Source organism: Capsella rubella, unplaced genomic scaffold (genome assembly GCF_000375325.1).
Source record: "Capsella rubella cultivar Monte Gargano unplaced genomic scaffold, Caprub1_0 scaffold_2, whole genome shotgun sequence".
Classification (NCBI taxonomy): Eukaryota; Viridiplantae; Streptophyta; class Magnoliopsida; order Brassicales; family Brassicaceae; genus Capsella; species Capsella rubella.
Window position 1 is genome coordinate 5839583 of NW_006238922.1, and position 13879 is coordinate 5853461.

At 34.5% G+C, this 13879-nt stretch overlaps 2 protein-coding genes, 1 long non-coding RNA gene and 1 other non-coding gene across 4 annotated transcripts; 2 read left to right on the forward strand and 2 right to left on the reverse strand.

Annotated features, from left to right (window-relative positions):
* Nucleotides 1-1183: 1183 nt before the first annotated feature.
* On the reverse strand, nt 1184-2951 carry LOC17894449 (cytochrome P450 89A2). The gene is given in 1 exon segment (XM_023788219.1): nt 1184-2951. A coding segment is annotated over 1 exon segment (1530 nt). The 5' UTR covers nt 2887-2951; the 3' UTR covers nt 1184-1356.
* Nucleotides 2952-5108: 2157 nt separating this feature from the next.
* Nucleotides 5109-5226, forward strand: LOC111832222. The gene has a single exon (XR_002835262.1). It is a non-coding gene; the product is annotated as a U5 spliceosomal RNA (small nuclear RNA).
* Nucleotides 5227-5692: 466 nt separating this feature from the next.
* LOC111832131 lies at nt 5693-6973 on the reverse strand. The gene is made up of 3 exons (XM_023788468.1): nt 6962-6973; nt 6833-6882; nt 5693-6773 (listed from the first exon to the last, which is right to left on the reverse strand). Exons 1-3 carry the CDS (start codon nt 6971-6973, stop codon nt 5693-5695), a joined length of 1143 nt encoding a protein of 380 aa, XP_023644236.1.
* Nucleotides 6974-11555: 4582 nt separating this feature from the next.
* On the forward strand, nt 11556-12262 carry LOC111832001. The gene is made up of 2 exons (XR_002835107.1): nt 11556-11728; nt 12032-12262. It is a non-coding gene; the product is annotated as an uncharacterized LOC111832001 (long non-coding RNA).
* Nucleotides 12263-13879: the final 1617 nt, after the last annotated feature.

Genomic DNA, 13879 nt, shown 5'->3' on the forward strand with positions numbered 1-13879 from the left:
CGCATCACCTAAGCCACATTTTTGTTTAAACATTAAAATAAATTTAAAACATTCATTTAGTGCATATTTATGTTACTTATTTAATTAATAGAAAGTTTATATAAATAAAAATAAATTATGTAAGAAAATGAAATGTTAAAATAAGAAAAACAATACTTTAATTTTTTTTATTAGTGGTAATAATATAATTCAACTTTCATTTTAAATTGATCATAATTTAATATTTTAAATATGTTACTGAGTTTTAGAATGTAAGTAAAATTTAAATTTATTGTAGACTATAACAACATTTATGTAATTGTATATATAAAATTATAAAGAGGAAAAAAAAATGAAAGTGAAATATTAGTTTATAACATGATCAAAAAGAAAAAAAATGATATTTCATAAATTGAATCAAGTGCTTTTAATCCAAATTTTGAGTATTGAAAGATAATAATTAAAGAGAAAATAATTATAATATTGTTTGAAAATCAATTTAAAAAATAATAAAATATCACAATATGAATGAAAAGTCCAGCAAAACAAAATTATAAACCTCTCGCGCGGAGCGCGGGTCATCTGCTAGTATGATATATTATTTAGTGAGATAATAAACTAGAAATCAACTAATTTTTATTTACTCAAACAATATTTATTCATCAACTAGAAAGAGCAAAACATATTATAAGTTAGATAATTATTTATTGACCTAACATGATAACAATATATGTATATGGATAAGTTTATAAATATATTGTATTAAATAATATTGTATCCAGATAAATGTTTAATTATATGATAAATATATATTTATCGTGTTAGCTCATTTATTTTATCATATGTAAAAGATAAAAAGTTGCATATAGTTTATTTATTGTGTGGATAACCAGTTTATTAGTATGTTAACTAATATAAAATCGTGATAAATCTATAAATTATGTGCAATATATATATCATGCTAACTTAGTTATCATAGTTATACAAATTATGAGAAAAGCATATTTATGCATAATTTTATTTTTTGATTACGTGATAAGCTTGATAATTTTTTTAAATAATGAATATTTATGATCATAGTGATAACAATAATAATAACGTGTTAAGTAATGTTTTATCCGTTAATAAGAAATGCAAATAGATAACAAATATGAGAAAATTTAGAAAAGAGATAAAAAAAAAGAAATAAAATAACTAAGGACAATTATGTAACTTACCTTGCCGAAATAAAAATGGTCTAAAGTGGCCAACATAAATTTGAATACAAATGGTCAACAATGTTTTATGATTTATTCTAACATATAGCATGTTCGTTACTAAAAATCTAACAAAGTACACACATTTTGAATATTAAACCAAAGAAAAAGAAGTAGAAGCTTAGTCACTTCTCCTATGAACAGCAAGAGCCTGTAGAGGATGCTTCATGACGACAGTGAACTCTAGCTTCTCCGTCAAGTCAACTTCATGACCTTCGACCTCTTTCCATTGGAACTCCCTGACCATGTTGGCAACGAACCACTCGAGATGTAACATGGCTAGCCCTATCCCGGGACATATCCTTCTTCCTGCTCCGAACGGCATCATCTTTATTCCTCTACTTCCAGTTATATCCACCACTTCTTCTTCTCCGATGAATCTCTCCGGCTTAAACACCATAGGTTCCTCCCACACCCTTGGATCACGTCCTATTTCCGCCACCATGAAGTTGACTGTCCCATTCTTTGGTACCTTGTACCCTCCCAGTAAAGTGTCCTCTGTGACACTGTGCGGGAGCAAAAAATGTCCTGGAGGATGCCTTCGGAGACCCTCTAACACTACTGCCTTTAGATATGGCATCTTCTCAACATCTTCTTCCTCCACATCTTTTGCTTCTTCCCCGACTACGCTTTTGATCTCCTCGTGTAATTTCTCTTGTATTTCTGGATTTTTCACGAGGTTCGCCATGATCCATTGCAGCGCTGTGGCCGTTGTATCAGTCCCTGCAGTGAGAAACTCTGAACACAAGTTCATGATGTCTTCCTCGTTCAGCTTCCTCTTCTCATCAGGAAGCTCCAAATCAAGAAGAGTATCAACGTATGATTGCGCATAGTCTTTGTTGTCTTCTTCTTCTTCATCCGATCTCTTCTTCCTCTCTTCCACGATCTTTCTTCGGGCACAAATCAGCGGGAGCAAAATGTCCTGCTGCTGTCTCCGAATCTGGAGAAATTCTTGCCACCTGTTTCGCAAGATCAGTTTAGTGAACTTAGGCCATATGTTGAAGATGTTGAATCTGGTCAAGCTAAGGAGCTGTAGTCTCTGAATAAACTCCACTTGTTTGATTTGCTTCTCTACGAGTTTATCTCCAAAACACATGAGAACAAGAAGAGCAAACATGGCATATTAGAGATGGTCAACAAGAACGATTGGTTCTTGACCTCTGTATTTACGAAATCTATCAAAGAGGATCCCAAGAACCCAGTGTCGCGCGTGAGAACAAGATCTCACGCGCGAGGGATGAAGGATCTCAGTGGAGATATTTCGTCGAAGAAGCCGCCACGTGGCTCCATATGACCCGGAGCTGATGTTGTGTTTGTCGACAATCTTGCTGATTGTAGCCGGTGGTGGACGGTCTGCATAGACGGCGCTGTTCAGTACTAGAGCCTCGTGAGCGAGGGAACGGTCGGCAACGAATATGGCAGGGAGGGAAGTGATACGGAGAGTCACGATAGGGCCTAGACGGTGGTGAACGGAACGGAGATAGGATTCGAGGCCACCTAAGCCTTCCCTGAGCCAGTGAAGGGTTCCAAGGAAAGGTAAGACATTAGGGTCAGGAGGTAGAGGAGGAGAGGAGGAGTTAAGGCTGCGAATGAGGAGATGGAGAAGGAGAGACACGAAGAGAGAGGCCAAGATGAGTAACCATGTCTCCATTTTTTTATTATGTGTTTTTTTCACTTTATTTTTTATTCCTACATATATAGACGTAACATGTATGGCCAGATTCTTTTAAACCGTGCCATTCAAGTATAATAATCTTATTTTATTTTGCTGTATTTATTTTTATAATTGTAGTCAAATATTTGGATTATAATAAATTTGGAAAAATCAGATGGAAAGTTTTGTGCGGTGTTTGTTGCAGCTCAAGAGTAAGGAGATAGTTGTAGAGACTAAGGATAGAGATGGTTTTGTTTTGTCTATCTCTGGTAGAGAAAATTAAAAAATTGCTTGTTTTAGCTCTGCATTACTAAATTTTTGTGACATCATCCGTTGCGTATGTTACTAATTAAGTTTTGTGAATAATCTTCTTTATTATTGATTTCTGATAAGTTTAAGATCTATCCTAGGGAAACTGAAGACTTTGGCTTAGAGTTGAACAAATGTTTTCGAGGACAAGATTCTAACACCAACAATATTTTTAGTTTAATAAGTAAATCTTATTTTCTCATTTGGTTGAAGGTGTTGTTAACATTGAGATTTAGAAGCATCTACGTTAATTAAGCATCTTCAAAATGAGTTTAAAGATCTTTGATAAAAGCTTAGAGGTCACTAGTTCGAGTTGCGCTTGAGACGAGACCATAGAATATGTTCTGATTTCGGGCAGAAAAAATGTATGGGCTTAGGCTTAGAACCTTTTAACTATTCCGGAAAAAGTTAATAATATTATAATAAAAAGAAAAGACATAACATAAGTGAGTCTCTCTCAAAAACATAAAGAGTACGTATGCAATTTGCAACTCCATTATATTTTTTTGCCTAAAGATGTAGTCACAGACCAATGATTCTTTTCCAAATATAATTGTGGAAACTTGGGTTTTGAACATTTGCTAAAAACTAAAAAGACGTCTATCAATTTATTGTAATCCATTTTGGTGGTTTGCCACTAATTTTTCCAAAAATTAAAGAATTTGGTATATTGTCAATTTATTGTGGCTAAAATATCTTCTTAATATTTAAGAGGATATATAAATGGGGGAACATAAATGTAGAAGCAAGAACTGTATGTGTCTGTAGAAGTTTTTATTTATCTTTCAGATTATTAGGGAGTATGATATGATATGATATGATATGATTGGTTTACTTCAATTTAACTTGGCTTTTGATTAAATAAAAGAGAAGATAACAATTTGATTTAATAACATTTGCCGAAGTAAACTATGTATTATGCTCATGTAATCTTAGCTAAAACATGTTTATGTTTTTTCTTCCGTGTTGGTGATTTAGATCCGGAGATCGGTTGTGAACAAAGAAGATGAGTATGGTTTCAAGAAGCCGCAACATCCAACATACCATGAATGAAGGTTTAGAGAAAACAAGAGAGACACAGAATGAGAACAATTCGATTTTATAACATTTGCCGAACTAAACTATGTATTTTGCTCATGTAAGCTTTAGCTAAAACATGTTTATGTTTTGTTTTCTTTCGTTTTTGTTTTGGTGATTTAGATCCGGAGATCAGTTGTGAACGAAGAAGATGAATATGGTTTCAAGAAGCCGAAACATCCAATGTACCATGATAAAGGTTTAAATAAAATAAAAGAGACAATGAATGTGAAAATCAATTAAGAGCATAATTCGACAATTAATAATGTATTTTCGCGCTTAATAATAATTCTTTTCCCAATGTTACCTGTCCAAACTCTCTATGATTGGAGAGAGTTCGAAGAAGGTGGAAACTTTGGCTGTTAAGGCAATGAGCAAAGGGTGTTTAAAGTTCTGGTCGGAAAATTAACGAGTTCATAGAGAGTTTACGGAAGAAACATTGATTCAACTCTGTAAACGACGGAACACATGTGTTTGTTGTTGTATAAGAGCATTTTACGAAGGTGATTGTGATTCATACAAATATACAATAAACCAATTATGATTGTGAACAACAGAACTAGTATGTAAAATAACTAAATAACTTAGCTGAAGTTTTCAACAGTAGAAACATAATACTGTACTAGTGAGATTTTGTACGAAGGGAAAAGAAAAACGTTGAATTCAACAAACTAGTAATATTGGGCCTTTGATACCCAAAAGATGACCGAAACCGAAAAAGCCGTTCAACAAGAAGCGGAACTTCATGCATCCCACATCGGAAGACTGAGAGAGTTTGGTAGTTGAGACTTCAATATAAAAAAGGCTTCACTCCCGTCAAGTAAAAATCACGCAGCCATGTGGTGAGCACAGAGCGAACTATTCTTTCGCCTTTTACTAAAGAATACCGTGTGCTCTCCACGCTAAGTGGCATACGCCTATTTTTGGAGGGTTCTTACTTCACTGTGAGACCCAACATTAACTAGTCTGAAGAATTTATAGTTTTAAAAATTTGTTGTAATCTAAGACTTCATAATCGGTAAAACTAAAACCAGAAAAATTCTTAAAAATGAGTTTGTTCCAAAAATGAGACTAAAATCTCTTGTACCCTTTGACTCCTTCTTCTATTCTCTTAAGGGTTTGACCAAAAGGAAAAAAAAAAAATTTAATTAAAAAAATCGAAAATTGGTTAAAATACAAACTTATCCTCACTAAAATAAAACAATTACAGATCCAACCACCCTATATCCGAAAATCCATATTACTATCGGATATCCATCGGATCCTTTACCTCTTTGTCTTCCTCTTCATCGTTTCAAAAATCAAAAGTCCCACAAAATCTAAATATTTTGAAAAATCTGAAAATCACAAGCAGTTCGAGTATAACTAAGGACAACCCGAGATATGGTAAGTCAAAACCTTCAATTATTTGGGTATTTTATGTTAGAAATGTTGCATATATACTTATAACCTTCCTCATGACTTGAAACCCTTCGATGCTAACTCCCAAAGCTATGAACAAGTACATGAATTTCTTATTCTCATCCAAATGCAGATATGTTCTCGTACCTTGATTAACCTTCTCTAACATGTGCAAATAACAAGGGAGCATTTTGTAGCTTTCTTCCGCGGTACCACGCAAATTACTAACGGCTTTATCTTTCCCTCTCAATGCCGTCGAGTATGATACACTCAAACCTAATTTGGTCTTCACAAGTTCCATGATAATCTTGGGACGTGGAGTTTCCATCTGTCCTGGATAATCATTATGTAAAAGGGATGCAACTAATTCCGGAGTGCCGCGCCTGTTACTGTTGCTTGAACTTTTACTCGCCCGAGAGCAACTATGCATATTGTTGTGCCGGCGGATAGAGAAAATCTCAGTATGTGGAACACTTGTAGCTCGTAAACCCCAACTACATCCTTCTTTAGAACATTTCAACACATAACGATCCTTATCCGACTTCACAATTTTAAACCTAAAACAGTTAGCAAACGAAGCTCTATCCACCACTTCTTGCAATGCCTTCTTGTTTGGGACTTCGTCAAATTTCCTCAAAGTCAAACCGTCTTCCCATGGGTCTATAAACTGAGAAGGTGTTACAATAGGTGGTTGTTCAACATACTCATCACCTTCTTCACGTCCTAAAGTTTCAGAATCGCCCTCGACACCCTTTCCTTTATCTTTCTCTTCGTATGGAACAATGGCGTTAGCCTCATCATCTCTAGTATGTTGGTTTTGATAATTCATACCAACAGAACTTTGGTCCACTCTAACAGCCTCATCATCATCATCATCATCATCTTCAATCACTTGCTCAGGCTGTTCCGATACCTTTGTGACATCCACAATCAACACACATCTTCGCTTCTCTGTATCAAAGGACGTCAAATACACATCCAAATCCTCATCATCATAAATCGTACACTTTTCCCTCTCATTCGATTCTGCCACTAGCGGATAGTAGCTCAACTCCAACTTAACGTGGCTCTCAACAAATCCAACCTTCTTGTTTATCCTTCCATTAGCATCGACAACGTTATATCACTCGCTTTTGTCTTGATCAGAATACTATACATCCGACCTTCACACTTAAAATATATGCTAACTCTTTCGATCATTGTATCCTGCCAAAAAAATACAATAAACAAAATCAGTTTTACCAGTTTTAATAGTTTTACCAGTTCCAGTACTACTTGGTTTTACCAGTTTTACCATTTATGCGAGTTGTACCAGTACTACCAGTTTTACTAGTTATACTATATTTACCACAGTGCCTAGTTTTACTAGTTCTACTCAAAATCGAATTTCGATTCCGGGTTCTAAACTCTGCAATTCAAGACGAATCTGGGTCTAAAATTCATTCTAATCAACTAAATAGCTCAATCAACCCAGAACCCATGGTCAAACATCCAATGTGCTAAGGATTTATCTTCTCAACCAAAATCCAATCAAATTTCAAAAATCTAAACAAATATGAAGCTTATAGTTGAACAATGTACCTGCATTTTCGAGCTTTGTAGAGCTCAAAAGAGAAGAAGAAATGCAGGGCCTCCGACGTCGCCGGAATCGACAGGTCTGGCACCAAAATCGGAGCTCTCCGTCGGGTTTGGGAGGAGGAGGCGGAGAGGGGAGCGGCGTCGGGTGAGGGTATATGTTTTATTTTTTGTTTTTGTTTTATTTTTTGTTTTTTTAATTAAACTGAATAAAAGAAAAGGAAAATAAGGAGGGGTAGAAATGGAATAACGAATTCTCATTAATGAAGGAGGGGTAGAGAGATTAAAAAGAGAGATACTGGAATAAAATTGTGAAAAAGGACATGAGAGATGAATTATCCGTCGTTTCATTTAAAGGTAATTAAGTTTCCTTTTTCAACTGTTAAAGACTTAACGTAGTTCTTGGGAAAATTCCATAAAAATTCATCATCTAATTTTAATTTGGAAGTTTAATACCTAATGTTACATATTTGGTTGGAAACAAAATGCATAGTTTATTAATACATCAAATATATAAAATTTATCGAATCAAAGAAACCGCTTAACAAACGATAATCGGATTGACGAAATCATTAAACCGAAGTTAATGGAATTACACTAAACTTAGGGTTTATCGATTCCAGTTCGATTTGGGGTAATAGCAAAGGACAATGCAGTATTTGGATAACCCCAAATTACCCGTGTGTTTAGGGATTAGTGATTTCGCCAACCTCGGTTTAGTGATTCGGTCAATCCGATTAAGCGGTTTATTCGATTCGACAATTTTTATATACTTAATGTATTAATAGACCAAAATTTAATATATCATGCATTTTATTTCCAACCAAATAACATTAGATATTAAACTTCCAAATTAAAATTAGATGGATAATTTTTATGAAATTTTCCATTTTTTTTGGGATGGGCAAATATATTCAATTAATTAAGAAGCCCAATGGGCACGATGAAAAAATACAAGAACTCTAATCTCTTTGGTTTACAATCTTGATCGTAATTAAAACACACTTTAACTCTAACTAAAGAGATAAGATTATGAACAAAGGTGCCACATGTTGACATATGTTAATCATGGAAATAGTATCAATTCGCGGTCGATCTACTAATTAATTATGAAAATAAAAAATTTAACTACAAACTTGCATGGTATTGGGGATAATTGGTAATAATTATGTGTGTATTGTTGATCTAATATTTCTAAATCTAGGAATGTTTTGAAAAAAAATTTAGCCAAGTTAATCCACTTTAGGAAAGTTTAAGTCTAACATTTAACTTTGGCAGTTCTAACTATAATATATATAATTATTGTATGGTCAATAACAAAAATATATAGTAGTAGTACAATTACTAAAAACATTAAAAATATCTATGACATAATACAGTAAAACCTCTATAAATTAAGAAAAAAAAAAATACCTAGTTACATGAAGTATGATACAATACATGACCACACATCTGGAGTTTAAAAATATATCTCTAACTACACAAACTATATAGTTCATATATGTGGGTATGCGATGCTATATGTAGATATGTCGCCAACTCTATAAATTAATAAATTTTACTGGTCCCAAGTCGGACCACTGTAAAAATTGACGAAATTTGATAAGATAATAAGATAATAATTATTTTGACATCCCCATGTAAAATATAGTCCCAATAATATCAAAAATTAATAATCACTCTATATATACATATAAGTAGATATATTAATATATGTTTTTAGTTTTTTTTTGTAAAAATGAATTTTCTATTAGAGTTCACCTCAATAAATAATTTTATGTTAGTATTTTTTTAAAACAATAATCTTGTAATATATACCATTACAAGTCAAAAAAATAACCAAATTTTCTTTATGCTTTTAATTTTTAAATATGCATCATATTGTTGACAAAAAAACAAATATGCATCATATTCATTTTTTAATATATAGGATGGTAAATGCTAGTTATGTATAACTAGTATATACTTTAATGATATTCAAGAGGTTATAAACAAATATTAGTTATACAACAATAGTATTTTTAACAAAAATAATCAAAAATATATTTTATTCAGTATTATAAACAGACCAAACAGTACTACTAGAAACATGTTTATATTTCTTAATAGAGCTTAAATTCTTATTGTAAATATTGTTAAAATTATTTACAATTTCCTTAACTAATTTTGTATAAATAATACATAATAAGTTTTCATGAATTCCAACTAAGCTCATTCTTTTTACATATAATCATAAATATGAATTTTTGATAAATATTATTCATTGTATTATGAAATATAATAAATACCCACTATCGATGTTGTGTCTAGTACGACTTTTACCAGTTGTACTCGTACCAGTTATACCTAGTTATACCTAGTAATACTAGTTGTACCCATCTTAGGCTACAAATGGTTGCACAAAATTGAATAGGTTGGAAATATTAAGTTGAATAAAATTGGGTTGAATATCATTCAACTCATTCATCTCCAGAATTGTGGATGAACAAGTTGAACATTTTTCTTTTGTAAATTGTTCAATTTTTCAATTTTTTAGGTTGAATGGGCTAAATAACTTTTTCAACGTTTTCAACTCAAATGGTGAAAATTAGCTGAATATTATTTTTCAACTTCTTCAACCTCTTAAATTGTGCAACCATTTGCAGCCTTAGTTATATCAAATTCTACTAAGTTGTACTACATTCATAAATTAACTAATTTTAGATTATTTTCTTGCGATTTAGTTTGATTGAAATGTTAATATTCATATATTTATTAACATAAATTGACCCATATCGATTCTAAGAACAAATATACAACTCATGTTCATAGTTTTTCAATGGTGTTTGCATTGATTAAGTAAAATTTCAAGTTTGGGAGAAAGAAAGAAGAATAGGGGGGAAAGAAAAAAAAAAGATACGTTGGTTGGGTCCACGTTTTTTCTTTTTATTTTTTACTTAAATTAAATCAATAATAGGATAGGCAAAATATGTCAGTAAATAGGTCAATATATGATCAAAGAGTAATTTTAGATCATCTTATGGCTGGATTCTTCGAGACAATGAGGGTAATCTAGATGTTGGGGATCTTCTCTTCTTCCAAATTCATCCACACCTATTGAAGCAGAAGCAAAGGCGTTACTAGCTGCGATCCAACAAATCTGGCTACGAGGATATCGTCATGTCTATTTGGAGAGCGACTGTTCTGAGTTAATAGATATGCCTCAAGGAAAACTTCACAATGCCTTAATTCAAGGGATGTGTACGGATATCTTACACTGGTCTGCTTCTTTTTCTGAAATAAAATTTGTCTTTGCTAAGCGTTCTTGTTAGGCCTGGGTAGGCATGTCAATTAGGGCTAAAGCCCGCGGGCTAGTTTGGCCCGGCCCTGAAAAACATCGGGCTCGGGCTTAAATATATATGTCCAGAAAAAATCGGGCCTTTTGGGCTAAGCCCATTCGGGCTAAAGGGTTTTTTGGGCTTAGCCCGGTCGGGCTCGGGCCGGCCCGAAAAGCCCTTATACAAATATATTTTGAAATTTTTGAATATTTTAGTTTGATTAAAAAATTTGATTAATGTTATAGTTTTCATATTTACTTACTAGTCTTACTTATTACTTTTAAAATCTTTATACAAAGCTAAAACTAAATATATTTAAGTATCATGATTTTGAAATCATCAAAATATCTATTAAATTTTGACTCTATCTTATACTTTAAAGTATTTTAGTTCCATGTTTTATTGGGTTAAAGTGTAAATAATTTATTTGACTTTTAATTTTTTATCTTAAATTAAGTTAATTTTATTGAATATTGATAAGTTATTTAAACTTTGATGCATTATCTTTATCGTAGACCTTTAAATATAGTTTTTAAAAAACTATTATGAACTTAGAAATTGATTTTTTATCGGTAAATAAAGCCCAAAAAAGCCCGAAAAGCCCTGTAGCCCTGTTAGGGCTGGGCCGGGCTTTGAAATATAGGCTCGGAAATTTTTCGGACCGGGCCGGGCCGGGCTCACATATACGAGGGCTTTACGGGTTTCGGGCCGAGCCGGGCCGGGCTAGCCCGATTGACATGCCTAGGCCTGGGAATCCGAACCGAACCGATTTGTCCGAATCGAACCGAACCGAGATTTGGACAACTCGGTTCGGTTTCTGTTATTAGAGTAAAACCGATCGGAAAGAGTTTAATTTAGGATCGGTTCACCGAGATTTTCGGTTCGGATTGCCATAACCGATCGGTTAACCGAATAATAAAAACCTCTAATATAATATTGTCCTACCCACTTATTCTTCTCTTATTCTTCGCACTCTTCCTCTTCTTCTTTTGTTCATCACCAGTTATCATCATCATCTTCGATACAACATCTCGTTATTCTCATTCTTCTTCTTCTTTTCACCCAAATAATATTATCTTAGCTTCGAAGGGTAGCAAAAAAAGCTTCCACAAATCGTTTGACGAAGAAGTAATTTTGAGAGAAGCTCCAATTCGAAGAAGGTGAGAGATTAAGGTTGAGTTTTTTCGATTTTGCGTTGTTGGGGACGTCGGGATAGGTCTCTTCGAGTCAGATTTACTTTGTGTTGGTCTCTTACGGCGGCGGGGCAAATTTTTTGTCTAGGTTTGAGAGTTGAAACAATTGGACTGGGCCTTTTTTATATTTTTTTTCTTATTTTGTTTTGGTCTGGCCCAATCGTTTTGTATTAAAATCGGCCCAAACTCATTAAAAACTTAATTTCGGTTTTCAATCTCAACAATCAAAATAACCGAGTCTGAACCGAAACGAACTGATATTTTATTCAGTTAATTTTGGAACAGCTTTCAGATTCCGAACAAACCGAGAAACCGAGAAACCGAATTAACCAATATTACCGAAGTCGCAGGCCTAGTTCTTGTAATGAAGCTGCCTATCTAGTTTGGTGTTTTAGATAGTAATTTCTTATGTACGGGTGTTTGTCCACCTCGATGGTTACAGAATCAATTGTATCATGACAATATTAATTCTTAATCAATAAAGTTTTTCGTTGAAAAGAATATATGAGCAAAGTGTACTAAAAACATTGAAGGGTATGTGTGTATAAAAACCTTGGTTAAATGGCACAAGAGATTGTTGTCCGTAATATTCGAGGTTTCATCTCCCATGTCCTTTTTCAGAATTTTAATCCACTCTCTCCTTTCTTATTCTTCATACCCCTCCTTCATTAAACCAAATGTATGAGGATGGCTGCTTCCAAAAACGCACCTCGTGGAAACAAGGGTTACCGGCTCTACGACCTTGCAAGGCACTATAGTAGAGCTCTTTTGGCCTGCCACTTTCTCAATCGAAAATGTCAACTGTGAAGATTCGCACGTTTCTTTATGTAATTTAAGGATTTATTTTCATTGATCGGATCGAGCACATAGGAATTTTTCCCTAAGTCAATTCATTCTCTTTGGCTGAAGTCAATCTTCATCAAGATAGCTGACCGAGTCGAAACCTACTTCTCAAGTCTGATGAATGCCCCGTTCATGAGCTAGTAAAGTCTGAGATCAATCAACTGGGATCGGAGACTGGACGTCTATTTCACTATCCCACTTTTGTCTAAGAAATTCAGATGCCTATGCGGGATCATTATGAACATGTTACAAGGCCTGAAGCGGAAGCGGTTGAGTTTTTTTTTCTATAGGTACTGGTTTGGCGCAAAACGATTCCACATATCTGGTGTTTTCACGTCTTACCGTAGTGCCCGGTTTGTCTTGCTTTCTAATTCATGAACAAGAAGAAAAATGGAACTATTGGATTTAGTTGTGACTTGCCCCCGGCTACATGTCCATAGGACCAAAAGCCCGCCCACCGCCAGTGGGTGGGAAGGAAGCTAGCCCCTATCTTGGTTGGAGGAAGAGGAACGAATTCCATCACGAAGGATTCAATCCAGCCACAAGTTCCCCTATGGCTACCTTGTTACGAATTCACCCGAGTCGAAGACCCCATCGTGGTATGCGCCAATAAGACCATCAAAAGCCTTTGTGGCACTAGTGGTACACATAAGTCATGGATGATCCGATCTGCAAGGGCCATGATTGGGAATTTTTTGATCGTCTTTCTTCGATTAGAAATAGGAATATATGCGCTTTGTATTCGCCCTTTCTTTTCTCCCGGCTATTCACGCATGAAGATCGTCCTATGTATGCTTGACTTCGGTTGTCGGTGCTATAGGTAAGAGTACATTATGGCAGGATCAATCACTCGGGCAAACCAACCCCCCTCCAAGAGGAATTGTGCTATGCCCCTGGGCAAATTTAATCAAGGATTGGAGAGGTACTTTAGTAACTCGACTGAAGGGAGAAGTGGGAAGAAAAGGCTCGGGATGGATTTAGGAGTCTTTGTGCGAGCCGTATGCGGTGAGAGTCGCACATACGCTAACGAGGGGGGTTTGCGTTTATACGTGTAGTGTGGTGGTTAGGCCTACACACCCTATTTGTTCCATGATCTATGGGTCTACTAGAGCTACCCACTTCGATCAATTAGCCAAGATTTTGAATGAATCAATCCTAATTCTCAATATTTTTTTCTTTTATTTAGTTTAATTAACAAAATGAAAAAAAAAAACCCCGACTCGATCTCTCCCTCTCCCTCTCAACCCGACGCCTCCTCCTCCCCAACCAGCCAAT